Here is a 14,330-nt window from a genome sequence, read left to right on the forward strand (position 1 = left end):
GAAAGCAATATTTTCATGGAGATGCTAGAGGGACCTACTAGAGATGGCTGTCAGCTTCCACTCAACAACAGTGACGAGCTGTATTCTTGTACAGATGAATTATGTACTTGAAGTTTTGTAAACCAAGTTAATTACATGTGTGCGAGTATTTTGTAATAGATTTAGTGCTTGAGAGAGAGAGAGCGTGCGGGAGTGTGGCGCTCACCTTATGGGTGCGAGGGAAGACAGAGAGGACGTCCATCCACCAGCGGGACTCCTCCCTGCAGGTGCCTTTAACGAAGGTGACCCTGTCAGGGGCGGTGATGGCCAGACTGAACTGATTCCCCGTGACGTCCTCCGCCTGCGACACCTCCAGCACCCGGTTCATGTCCACCACGGCCTGGGGGATGGTCGCCGGCTGCAACACATACCACAAACATCAATAATTATATTATATTATATACATATATATATATATATATATATATATATATATATATATATATATATATATATATATATATATATATATATATATATATATATATATATATATATATATATATATATATATGTCGTACCTAGTAGCCATAACGCACTTCTCAGCCTACTATACAAGGCCCGATTTGCCTAATAAGCCAAGTTTTCATGAATTATTTGTTTTTCGACTACCTAACCTACCTAACCTTACCTAACCTAACTTTTTCGGCTACCTAACTTAACCTAACCTATAAAGATAGGTTAGGTTAGGTAGGGTTGGTTAGGTTCGGTCATATATCTACGTTAATTTTAACTCCAATAAAAAAAATTGACCTCATACATAATGAAATGCGTAGCTTTATCATTTCATAAGAAAAAAATTAGAGAAAATATATTAATTCAGGAAAACTTGGCTTATTAGGCAAATCGGGCCTTGCATAGTAGGCTGAGAAGTGCGTTCTGGCTACTAGGTACGATATATATATATATATATATATATATATATATATATATATATATATATATATATATATATATATATATATGGGTTAATCACGGTTATCAATACACGACACTCGTCAAATGCTGCAACTTTTTCTGCGCAAATTAACAACCCAACATTCAAAAAATAATTATTTATGTTTTAACCCATAAGCAGATGATAACGACATGTTAGTAGGATAAGACCTCTCCCTTTCCTTTCCCACAGGTCACCTTAAGCCTTACCCTGCTAGTTTATCCTGGAGCATAATCAGCCTATATGTTTACACAACCCGTCCTCCATTCAAGTCCATTACATCCAGCGGTCGACCCCACAGTGCGGTCTGCTGCATGATGCGAGGAGGACGTGTTGCTCCGCATCTTCGTGTTTGCACGTGGCTGCTGCAGCTAGATGTTGTGAATTTGTTCTCGACTGTTGCAGTGATACAGTGCCTTTGTGTATCGAGGAAATGGCTGAGGCGGTCTGCCTAGGTGATGGAAGATCCTGTACTGGGCCTGGAGAGTGTGACAGTGAGGATGGCAGACAGGATGATACTAGGCCGTATCAAGCAGTAGTAAACAGATATAAACGGAGAAATATTCAAAGACAGCGAGACGAAGACAGTGAGGAGGAAATAACAAAGAGACCAAAAAATGAAGACATGCTCAGCAGGACGCGGGAGATGCAGACTAATGGAAGGAAGAGGCTGTTGTTCCCTACAGCATGTCAACTGAATTTCCATCAAAAGCTGGAGTGGACGGTTCGTTTGGCTAAGGAGTTTTTTGAATATGAACCACTATTCAAGGAGGGTCTTCACCGGCCCTATATAACAGTTGGGACAGAGGAGGCCGTGGAACACCTAACGAAGGATGGGTTTGAGAATATTGTGATGGTTACTCCGGAAAAAGGTATGATGTACACCAAGGTCATAGTGTTTAAGTATCCAACTTATTTGGATCCTGATTATCTATTGCTCAACAATGATAGTGTTGTTTGGGCAAAGAGGAACAGTGTTCGTGGTGAAAAACAAAGCCAGGTTGTTGCCTTGGTAAAGGGTGAGGCTCCAGAAAGAATTTTTGTGCAAGGACTAGGCTACAGGAAAGTTGTAAAATACATTGAGGAGCCCATATTATGCATGAAGTGTTCTCGTTGGGGACATATGGCTTGGAAATGCCAGTTTGACTCCAGGTGTCGGTACTGTGGTAAGAAACACGACTCTCGAGAGTGTAGAGTCAAGATTAAAAACGGTGAAAAAATCGTCCCATCTTGTTGCAATTGTCGAGGAAGCCACAATGCTGGTTCCTATCTATGTCGCATGAAGCCTCATCTGAGAGACTCGAGGACGGGTGCTACAAGCAGGATAGATGTATCCTCGAAGGAAGGAAAGATTGTGCAGCAGGAACATGGAGGAAACAGTTGGAAGCCAATGACAGCGCCTATGAACAATGTGTGGGAGAAAGGAACAGAGACAATTAAGGCGAGCCTAGGGAAAGTAGGAAATGCAGCTGAAAAAATTAAACCTTGTGGAAACAAGGTTCAGGTCAATATAGTGAACTCTGAGGTTGGTACTCAAATATTGGAATATCTAAAAAAACTAGAAAAGAGGATTGAGGCATTAGAAAAATTAACTATGGGGGGTAGACGGGGTGAAGATGGTGGTGAAACAGGACGTGAAGTGGAAAGTGAAACAGGACGTGAAATGGAAAGTGAAACAGGACGTGAAATGGAAAGTGAAACAGGACGTGAAATGGAAAGCCAAACAGGACGTGAAATGGAAAGCCAAACAGGACGTGAAATGGAAAGCCAAACAGGACGTGAAATGGAAAGCCAAACAGGACGTGAAATGGAAAGTGAAACAGGACGTGAAATGGAAAGTGAAACAGGACGTGAAATGGAAAGTCAAACAGGACGTGAAATGGAAAGTGAAATAGGACGTGAAGTGGAAAGTGAAACAGGACGTGAAATGTGCGTTGAAGAAAGTAAGGAAGAACATGACGTATTGATGATAGAGGATAGTCAGGAAAATGAACTTTCTAGTAGTGTTAGCGTTCAACCTTCTGTAGTGACAAATGTCGAAACAAAGGTTAAAGTAAAACGGTATAGAGAAATAAGAAAGAAATTAGATATGAATAAGATCACCTTTGATGCTAGTAGCTGTTGTGCAAATGAGGAGAAAGCAGAAATGTTACAGTGTTGGGAGAGTCTGTCTGAGAAAATCTCGTATCTCATGGAATGTGACAGACAGGGCAAAGGTAGTTTTATTAAATCATGGATGAAAGTAGAGTGAGAATATTATCTTGGAGCGTTAATGGGTTAAAATCCAGTGCGGTGGATGTACACTATTATACTCTTAGATAGTACTATATTAACCTGATATGTTACATGGGATTCTTGTATTTGTACTCACTGAATTTGTGCGCCCCTTGAGGGACTTGAAGTATGGGAAGGGGTAGAAATAGCCTAAGCTAATCTTTGATTTTTTTTTTTTTTTTTTTTTTAACTTGTCTCAATAAACCTACTTGAACTTGGAAGACCATTATGTATTAAAGTGTCAAATTATGGATAACCATAGAAATAAGGAAATAAGTAGTGTACCACTTCAAATTGTTTGGATGTGTGATAATGATATGATAGACAGAATACTTAGGAACTACAAGAATTTTGCCCCAATGATTGTAACACTTACTATATTAATATGCAATGTTAAATGTTGTATTGTGATTTGTGTATCTGTACTCACTGAATTTGTGCGCCCCTTGAGGGACTTGAAGTAGAGGGGGGTAGAAATAGCCTAAGCTACTCTATCCCTTTGAGATGTATTTTTTTCTTGTCTCAATAAACATACTTGAACTTGAACTTGAACTTGGTCGACCCCACAGACGCATTCATAAATGTGACATGCTGTTCATTCAAAACAGGAATTTTCTCAAATATAAATTATTATAATATATTAGCATATTGTGCATATATAGGCATAGGTTAGGTTAGGTGTTTAGGTTCTGTTGGCGATTATTTGTAGTACGTGGGTGAAGCATTTACAGCGTTGTGGTTCGAAATAAATTCGTCAGTGAAGCACTTGTTCCGGAAGTGTTCGAACGAAATCAGTTGTGGGTCGTGTGTAAACCGTTTTTCATTCATACACATAACAAGACCAGGGATGATGGAAAGACCAGGGATGATGGAAAGGCTAGGGGTGACAAGACGTCCTGCTTCAGGCGGGACAGTAGGACTTTTGACCCCCTCTATCCTCATACACCTCAAGCACCACGTTAATTTGACCTCATTTTTGTGCCGTCTAAAAATAATTATAAATCGATGGTAAATAGTATACTCCCTTCAGTTTGTGAAGTTAATTTAGGTAGAATATGTTGTTCCTGTAAAAATGAATATTGCTTTCTTCCAATTCTATATTTTTGCACGGCTGCTGTAGGAGAACAGTGTTGCCGTTACTGCTGCTGTAGGAGAACAGTGTTGCCGTTACTGCTGCTGTAGGAGAACAGTGTTGCCGTTACTGCTGCTGTAGGAGAACAGTGTTGCCGTTACTGCTGCTGTTGGAGAACAGTGTTGCCGTTACTGCTGCTGTAGGAGAACAGTGTTGCCGTTACTGCTGCTGTAGGAGAACAGTGTTGCCGTTAATGCTGCTGTAGAACAGTGTTGCCGTTAATGCTGCTGTAGGAGAACAGTGTTGCCGTTAATGCTGCTGTAGGAGAACAGTGTTGCCGTTACTGTTGCTGTAGGAGAACAGTGTTGCCGTTACTGTTGCTGTAGGAGAACAGTGTTGCCGTTACTGCTGCTGTAGGAGAACAGTGTTGCCGTTACTGCTGCTGTAGGAGAACAGTGTTGCCGTTACTGCTGCCGTAGGAGAACATTAATGCCGTTACTGCTGCCGTAGGAGAACATTAATGCCGTTACTGCTGCCGTAGAACAGCAATGCCGTTACTGCTGCCGTAGGAGAACAGTGTTGCGTCACTGCTGCTGTAGGAGAACAGTGTTGCCATTACTGCTGCTGTAGGTGAACAGTGTTGCCGTTACTGCTGCTGTAGGAGAACAGTGTTGCCATTACTGCTGCTGCTGTAGAACAGTGTTGCCGTTACTGCTGCTGTAGGAGAACAGTGTTGCCGTTACTGCTGCTGTAGGAGAACAGTGTTGCCATTACTGCTGCTGTAGGTGAACAGTGTTGCCGTTACTGCTGCTGTAGGAGAACAGTGTTGCCATTACTGCTGCTGTAGGTGAACAGTGTTGCCATTACTGCTGCCGTAGGAGAACAGTGTTGCGTCACTGCTGCTGTAGGAGAACAGTGTTGCCATTACTGCTGCTGTAGGAGAACAGTGTTGCCGTCACTGCTGCTGTAGGAGAACAGTGTTGCCGTTACTGCTCCCTAGGGACCCGGGCAGGTGTATCAAGGCGTGATAGGCATGGAGAACACAGTGAACATCAGAGACTCGGGGCTCGTTAACCACCCAGCAAACATAAGAAATATTGCCGGAACAAAAGGGGTGAAGTTCTCCAGGAGGAGTTAAGATTCCAGCAGCAAGATAACCACACTGTGATGGCCATGTGAGGGCTTGCAGGACGCTGGCTCCAACAGCTTTGTTGATAAAGCTATCACAAAAATCCTTGCCACATGTGTTGATGCCAGTAAAAAAGTGGTGTTTTCACAATGGCGTGGCTGATTAAATAATGGCGATTTATTATTGCGGTGGTAACGAGAGCAATCTAGACTGAACAATCCCAACTTGGAGGAGGTACAAGGGGGTTAACCCCACAGTAGGTCCCCCGCCCTCCACCCCCTCCTACACCCGCCGCTCTGCTAACAATTCCATAAAGCTGTCATGTGCGGTCATTCGGCAGTCCCCGGACTGCTCGTTACGCTGCACCACAATGTATACAAATTCACAATTAAGAGTTGTGAATATATTAGTGAAGATCGGGGTCAGGGAAGGTATAAACAACTGGGTGTGCGGGAGCGTGGTGAGGGAGGGCGTTTGTTCTCCGCTCACGTAGTGATGTGAGGGTGAGGCAGGCGACCTGTGGAGCAGCCCACCCCGCCACCACCACCACCACACTCCTCCACTACCACACACAGTGTAGTGTAGTGGTGTCTCCACTACACACCTCACCCTCTATACAACCCTCTGCCCACATGCTACAATGATTACATCACTCAACTAATCATAAGCATTGTAATATACAATTATGTTAACCGCCAGAGCATAGAACAAAAATGACAATCACTATGGCAGCAAGACTGCCGAACACAACCTTCAACAATCCCAAAATTCACGTACTCTTTCAATAACCACCAACTAAAGACAATCCCTTTTAAACTCTATTCATTTCCCTCAAATCCCACTAGCATTGTGGATAGAACCCCCAGCTGAGCACCTTCACATTAAGAACCACATACCCACACAACATGGTAGTCATTGGCACACCTCATACCCATCCCGTGGGCGGTGGTGTAAAGGATTACAGAGGCACATAATCTGTTCAGGAACTGAACCCTCTAGTTCGTTTAGCTAAGCAAAATAACAATCTTTTGTAGCCAGTTACACAATTATTAATGTTATATGTACATGTACATATACTCATACATATATATATATATATATATATATATATATATATATATATATATATATATATATATATATATATATATATATATATATATATATATACTTATTCACATACATATTTAATCACCTACACAAATACACACATCAATAATCTTTTGTGTCACAAGTGATCAACAAGAGGCTCACAACAGTCACTATACAAGGCACTTTACATCTATGATGAGTCACACAGTTACTAGTCTTGCTGCACACCACCCAACTGGGCGGCAGCTTTACAGTCATGTGCTGCACACCCACCCAACTGGGCGGCAGCTTTACAGTCATATGCTGCACACCCACCCAACTGGGCGGCAGCTTTACAGTCATGTGCTCCACACCCACCCAACTGGGCGGCAGCTTTACAGTCATGTGCTCCACGCTCACCCAACTGGGCGGCAGCTTTACAGTCATGTGCTCCACACTCACCCAACTGGGCGGCAGCTTTACAGTCATGTGCTCCACACCCACCCAACTGGGCGGCAGCTTTACAGTCATGTGCTCCACACCCACCCAACTGGGCGGCAGCTTTACAGTCATGTGCTCCACACCCACCCAACTGGGCGGCAGCTTTACAGTCATGTGCTCCACACTCACCCAACTGGGCGGCAGCTTTACAGTCATGTGCTCCACACTCACCCAACTGGGCGGCAGCTTTACAGTCATGTGCTCCACACCCACCCAACTGGGCGGCAGCTTTACAGTCATGTGCTCCACACTCACCCAACTGGGCGGCAGCTTTACAGTCATGTGCTCCACACTCACCCAACTGGGCGGCAGCTTTACAGTCATGTGCTCCACACCCACCCAACTGGGCGGCAGCTTTACAGTCATGTGCTCCACACTCACCCAACTGGGCGGCAGCTTTACAGTCATGTGCTCCACACTCACCCAACTGGGCGGCAGCTTTACAGTCATGTGCTCCACACCCACCCAACTGGGCGGCAGCTTTACAGTCATGTGCTCCACACTCACCCAACTGGGCGGCAGCTTTACAGTCATGTGCTCCACACCCACCCAACTGGGCGGCAGCTTTACAGTCATGTGCTCCACACCCACCCAACTGGGCGGCAGCTTTACAGTCATGTGCTCCACACTCACCCAACTGGGCGGCAGCTTTACAGTCATGTGCTCCACACTCACCCAACTGGGCGGCAGCTTTACAGTCATGTGCTCCACACCCACCCAACTGGGCGGCAGCTTTACAGTCATGTGCTCCACACTCACCCAACTGGGCGGCAGCTTTACAGTCATGTGCTCCACACTCACCCAACTGGGCGGCAGCTTTACAGTCATGTGCTCCACACCCACCCAACTGGGCGGCAGCTTTACAGTCATGTGCTCCACACTCACCCAACTGGGCGGCAGCTTTACAGTCATGTGCTCCACACTCACCCAACTGGGCGGCAGCTTTACAGTCATGTGCTCCACACCCACCCAACTGGGCGGCAGCTTTACAGTCATGTGCTCCATACCCACCCAACTGGGCGGCAGCTTTACAGTCGTAAAGTTTACAATAGTAAGCAAATTTTGGATACTTCGCTAAGATTCATGGCAGTACATCATTATGAATGAAGTACTTACACAATTCTTGGACTCCATTGATAGTGTTCTCTCTGAATTCCGCGAGTGTTCCACATTCCATTATATAATGACGCAAAGTATGCGAATAGTTCTGCTGACAGAGTTTACATTTAGTCAAATCTACATCAACAGATGTTACAAATTCCAAGAGGTACCTGTAGCCGAGCCTAAGCCTAGCAGTGGTAACATCTAGAAGTCTGCTAACATTATTGGATGACCCATAGACGTGCGGTTCTTCCTGCATAATAGAATGATGATAGATGGAGTAACTGGTGTGAATTTCAGTTTGCCTCAAGTCTCCGAAATTTAGTTGATGTTCCGGAATATTACTGCCCTCAGGCAGCTCAAAGGCAGTCCTAGTTGGTAATCAATTCCCTCTTTACGAGCAAAAGTCTTGGCCAACTCATCAGTTCTATCATGCATTCGGAGACCAATATGGGAAGGAATCCACAGGAGACAAACTCTGACTCCATCTGAGTATGTATCTGACTCCATTCATTATTTCATTATATCTGTGTCTAGCTTCAGACACAAGCATATTACAGTTATGCCTTGGGGAGCTGAGGGCAGTCAAGGATGACAAGGAGTCACTTACAATTAGCGTGTCACCTTTGGATTCATATATACGCGCTCGAGTGCCAGGATTATGGCAACCGGTTCTGTACGAGGAGTGGAGGCTCAGTTATTTATACGCGCTCCACACTCATGGGAGAAGGAACCATCTCTCGCTGTCACAACAACTGCACTTCCAGCTGCACCATGGGACTGATGCAAGGATCCATCAGTGTAAATAATTAGGGCAAGGGAACGCTCTCTGACCAAAGCATTAGTTTGGCTTAAGGCATTGTACTTTGCTTCTTGACGAAGCATGGCTTGTTCTTTAATCAGCTTCTTAGGTGGAGGGTTTTGACACTAGTTACACAATTATTGATGTTATATATACATGTACACATACTCATACATACATACATGCACATATATATACATATACATACATATACAATCACCTAAACAAATCAATAGTCTTTTGTATCAAGTGATTCAACAAGCGGTTCACAACAGTCACAATACAAGGCCCTTTTCATCTATGGTGAGTCACACAGTTACTAGTCTTGCTCCACGGGGGGGGGAGGGGGGGGGGGATAGTAAGACGCTAAAAAAGCTGATATTAATAAAGTTTTAAATTGGGGAGAAAAAAAAATTATATTTAACAGTGACCAATTCGAGGTACTTAGTATGGAGGAAATGAGGCCCTTAAGGAAACACAGTGTGTAAGACGACCTTGTTCTCCTACCCATACCCACTAGCAACCCTAATTCCTACCCATACAAGAACAAGAACACACAAGGACCTGGGAATAATGATGTCTGACGACCTAACGTTTAGGGAGCATAATCAACCATATAACAACAAAAAAGGTCCCTCCCTCCCTCCCTCCCTCGACCACGGGCCCCTCCCTCCATGTTATGAGAGCAGGCGGGCAGTCCGCCTTGCTGACACGATGTGTGGGTGTTGGCAGCCAAGCTGCCTCTGCCTTGTCAGGGAGCTGCGAGTGTGTGAGAAGTTCTTCACGTGTGTTTCACCATATATGGATGTCTATTGATGAACACTATGTAGCATTCACACACATACACTCAGATGCTTTCACTTTCTACTCGGATGTTGTACTCAGAGGTGTACCTTCTACCAGGTGAGTACACATGTTAATGTTGTTTGTGGGTCTTAAATTTATTACTGTTTTTATAGGGGGGATTTCTGATCAGTATTTCATCTAGGAATAATGTGTTGTAGGGCTGGGCTTCCATAGAGTAAATTTAGGCTCTTGGGCCACCAGCTGTGGGAGTGGGACGTCTCATCTTGGGCCACCAGCTGTGGGAGTGGGACGTCTCATCTTGGGCCACCAGCTGTGGGAGTGGGACGTCTCATCTTGGGCCACCAGCTGTGGGAGTGGGACGTCTCATCTTGGGCCACCAGCTGTGGGAGTGGGACGTCTCATCTTGGGCCACCAGCTGTGGGAGTGGGACGTCTCATCTTGGAGTAATCTGTCTAACATCGGGTCTTGTAACATAAGGATGGTGTTCCACACCCTGGAGGCTTGGTGCTGTAGACTGGTGTTTAGTGGTTGTGTTCAGGAGTTCCTGGAGCTCCTGGACTGTCTGGTCATATGGTGCTCTCCTTAGCGCCTTATGTAGCACTTCCTCCTTCCTCGGAGGAGGGCATGAAGAAGGCCACGCCGACACTTCCCTTCCCCCCCCCCCCCCCCCCGCTCTCCATCACCATATAACAATTGTCCAAAAGTTCTAGCCACAATTCAGGAACACATTCGCAACAGTTAAAATAATTTATAAATAAGCTAGAGTAAAGTTCTGTCACTTTTGATGTATGAACTTTTATTGTAAATAAATTCCAACGTTTAATCAAATCAAAGTTTAATCTTCATAAATAGTTTAGTTTTAGTGTAGTTGGCGGGCAGTGTTGTAACATATCCAAAGGTGACCAACACATACACACAGATCTTAAATAAGAATGGCAACATTTTATGAAGACGTTGTAGTACATGTTGCGGTAGAGACCGGGGGTTCCAACACTTGGATATACTCACATGGTCATCCACGGAGTAGGTCAGTTCCCCGTCGTCGTAGAGCACGAACCATCGTCGCTGCCACCGCTGAAACAACACAGATACCATCGTCAATAGAAACATATCAGGCGGGACCAAAGAGCCAAAGTTTAACCCCCGCAAACACAATTAGGTTAGAACACACAATTATTAAAACAGGTGTGCACATCATGTACATGTTTTGTACGTTCCAAACCTGTATTTTGGAAATATAACTATTTGACAAGAAATTATAGTTATGAAAAATCAGAAGGCCACCCCCCCCCCCTGGCCAATGGTAAAATTTTGCAATACACTCTTGCAAATGTTAAACTTTTGTCATACATACAGAGCCAGAGAGTGCGTGAAGACACTACAGGAGGAGGTCAGTGGAGCGTGTTAGAAGGGAATGTTAGCAGTCTGAAACACAGATATGACTGGAGAGAAAATGGAAACATTCGAATACACAGGTGATAGGGGGAAATGGCGGGCCCGGGAGATGAGACTCGCTCCTGCAAGTTAGGTTAGGTAAACACACACACACATTCACTCTCACACATTTGCTCACTCATACCTGGCCCAAAACTAGAGATGCTGTACCGATGATGATACTCTTCAAGACGCTAGTGCTCTCTAGAGTGGAGTACTGCTGCACAATGACAGTCCCTTTCAAAGCTGGAGAAATTGCTGACCTGGAGAGCGTGCAGAGATCCTTACTGCTAGAATCCACTCAGTAAAACATCTAAACTATTGGGACCGACTAAAGAGCCTAAATCTGTATTCTTTTGAGCACAGGCGGGAGAGATAGATAATAATTTACACGTGGAAAATAGTAGAGGGGCTGGTCCCAAACCTGCACACAGAAATAACACCACATGAGACCAGGAGGCATGGCAGGATGTGCAGAATACCCCTGTTGAAGAGCAGAGGTGCAACAGGTACTCTGAGAGAGAACTATAAACATCAGAGGCCCGAGACTGTTCAACACGCTTCCACTACGCATAAGGGGCATAACTGGCCGACCCCTCACAGTGTTCAAGAGAGAACTGGATAAACACCTTTAAAGGATACCTGATCAACCAGGCTGTGACTCATACGTCAGGCTGCGACCAGCCGCGTCCAACATCCAAGTTGACCAGTCCAGCAACCAGGAGGCCTGGCCGACGACCGGGCCGCGGGGACGGTAAGCCCCGGAAACACCTCAAGGTAAGATAGCATTGCGCGGGAAATTTGACAAATTGCTTCACTTTACATACCCCCCCCCCCTCGTCGTCGGGTTCCACCCCCCCTCCCCCCCTCGAGGGTGTTCAGGGTTAACTGCCAATTAACTCCACCCTCACAATTACCACATTCTTATATTTGTAATAGTTAAGTATATCCTCCACCTGCCGCAGACTGGGGTTTGTTTGCCACCACCAAGACACCGTGGAGAGTGTGAGAGGTCATCACCACGACCACCACACACCACCACCACACACCTCAACACCACCACCACCAAGACACCGTGGAGAGTGTGAGAGGTCATCACCACGACCACCACACACCACCACCACACACCTCAACACCACCACCACCAAGACACCGTGGAGAGAGTGTGAGGTCACCACCACGACCACCACACACCAACACCTCTCACGGGCCATCACAAGTTGTCAGAGCGGAGGGTCCAAGTTGTCTAATGTCTCCACACTTAGTTAAATAATATTAGTTTGTGACACTCTTGGTCACGGACTCTATACATGGGAGTGTTCAGGCCGCAGACTCTATACATGGGAGTGTTCAGGCCGCAGACTCTATACATGGGAGTGTTCAGGCCGCAGACTCTATACATGGGAGTGTTCAGGCCGCAGACTCTATACATGGGAGTGTTCAGGTCACGGATTATACATGGGAGTGTTCAGGCCGCAGACTATACATGGGAGTGTTCAGGTCACAGACTCTATACATGGGTGTGTTCAGGTCACGGACTATACATGGGAGTGTTCAGGCCACAGACTCTATGCATGGGAGTGCTCAGTTCGCACAGACTCTATACATGGAAGTGTTCAGTTCGCACAGACTCTATACATGGGAGTGCTCAGTTCGCACTCTATACATGGGGGTGTTCAGTACGCACAGACTATACATGGGAGTGCTCAGTTCGCAGACTCTATACATGGGGGTGTTCAGTTCGCAGACTCTATACATGGGGGTGTTCAGTTCGCACAGACTCTATACATGGGGGTGTTCAGTTCGCACAGACTCTACATGGGAGTGCTCAGTTCGCACTCTATACATGGGGGTGTTCAGTACGCACAGACTATACATGGGAGTGCTCAGTTCGCAGGCTCTATACATGGGGGTGTTCAGTTCACACAGACTCTATACATGGGAGTGCTCAGTTCGCAGACTCTATACATGGGAGTGCTCAGTTCGCAGACTCTATACATGGGAGTGCTCAGTTCGCAGACTCTATACATGGGAGTGCTCAGTTCGCAGACTCTATACATGGGAGTGCTCAGTTCGCAGACTCTATACATGGGAGTGCTCAGTTCGCAGACTCTATACATGGGAGTGCTCAGTTCGCAGACTCTATACATGGGAGTGCTCAGTTCGCAGACTCTATACATGGGAGTGCTCAGTTCGCAGACTCTATACATGGGAGTGCTCAGTTCGCAGACTCTATACATGGGAGTGCTCAGTTCGCAGACTCTATACATGGGAGTGCTCAGTTCGCAGACTCTATACATGGGAGTGCTCAGTTCGCAGACTCTATACATGGGAGTGCTCAGTTCGCAGACTCTATACATGGGAGTGCTCAGTTCGCAGACTCTATACATGGGAGTGCTCAGTTCGCAGACTCTATACATGGGAGTGCTCAGTTCGCAGACTCTATACATGGGAGTGCTCAGTTCGCAGACTCTATACATGGGAGTGCTCAGTTCACAGACTCTATACATGGGAGTGCTCAGTTCGCAGACTCTATACATGGGAGTGCTCAGTTCGCAGACTCTATACATGGGAGTGCTCAGTTCGCAGACTCTATACATGGGAGTGCTCAGTTCGCAGACTCTATACATGGGAGTGCTCAGTTCGCAGACTCTATACATGGGAGTGTTCAGGCCGCAGACTCTATACATGGGAGTGTTCAGTTCGCACAGACTATACAGAGTATCTGAATAGAGTACTCTTCCTCTTTATTTTCCCGCCAAGGAGCCTGTTTGTCGTTAGCGGTGACTAATTAGAAAAAGGGTTCTGTAATAAATGGTTACCTTCAACTACCATAGTTTGACCACTTACCACCTATTGTCATTACTGCTACGTCTACGGCGACAATCACTATTGTTACTGTTACTACAAGTAATAGTACTAAAGTAATTGAGGTGGCGATGGGGTAGTAATAGTTGAAGTAGCTGGAGGAATAGTACAGTGATACTTGTACTACATCACCCACACAACTGTAGACACCACCACCACGCCACTCCACCCAGCAAGATCTTCACAATATTTACCTCAGTAGCGTGAACAATGACCAGGCCACAAGTGTGTGTGGCTAGCAGTGTAACAAGGTGATTGAGTGAGGCCGGGTGCTGCGGTCACGCTGGTGCAGCCT

General features: G+C 45.6%; 2 protein-coding genes across 3 annotated transcripts in view; one reads left to right on the forward strand and one right to left on the reverse strand.

The window, feature by feature from the left end:
- LOC123775184 (myosin phosphatase Rho interacting protein outspread) overlaps window positions 1–10,804 on the reverse strand; it is a 96,750-nt gene extending 85,946 nt beyond the window's left edge. Inside the window, exons 1-2 of one of the 2 annotated variants that reach the window (XM_045770347.2) lie at window positions 10,742–10,804; window positions 206–397 (exon numbers count right to left, since the gene is read on the reverse strand). In XM_045770347.2, coding sequence (XP_045626303.2) covers window positions 206–367 — 162 coding nt within the window. In that variant the 5' untranslated portion in view covers window positions 368–397; window positions 10,742–10,804. Of the gene's footprint in view, window positions 1–205; window positions 398–1,185; window positions 1,323–10,741 lie in introns of those variants that run through there. The other variant, XM_069303666.1, reaches the window with a different exon arrangement.
- A 1,673-nt stretch (window positions 10,805–12,477) lies between these two features.
- LOC138363171 (serine-rich adhesin for platelets-like) lies at window positions 12,478–13,896 on the forward strand. The gene has a single exon (XM_069322164.1). It carries the CDS (start codon window positions 12,478–12,480, stop codon window positions 13,894–13,896), a length of 1,419 nt encoding a protein of 472 aa, XP_069178265.1.
- Window positions 13,897–14,330: the final 434 nt, after the last annotated feature.

Source organism: Procambarus clarkii, chromosome 1 (assembly GCF_040958095.1).
Source record: "Procambarus clarkii isolate CNS0578487 chromosome 1, FALCON_Pclarkii_2.0, whole genome shotgun sequence".
Classification (NCBI taxonomy): Eukaryota; Metazoa; Arthropoda; class Malacostraca; order Decapoda; family Cambaridae; genus Procambarus; species Procambarus clarkii.

Coding starts and splice junctions, on each gene's coding strand:
- LOC138363171 (XM_069322164.1), top strand. CDS start 12,478: ATGGGAGTGTTCAGGCCGCAGACTCTATACATGGGAGTGTTCAGGCCG.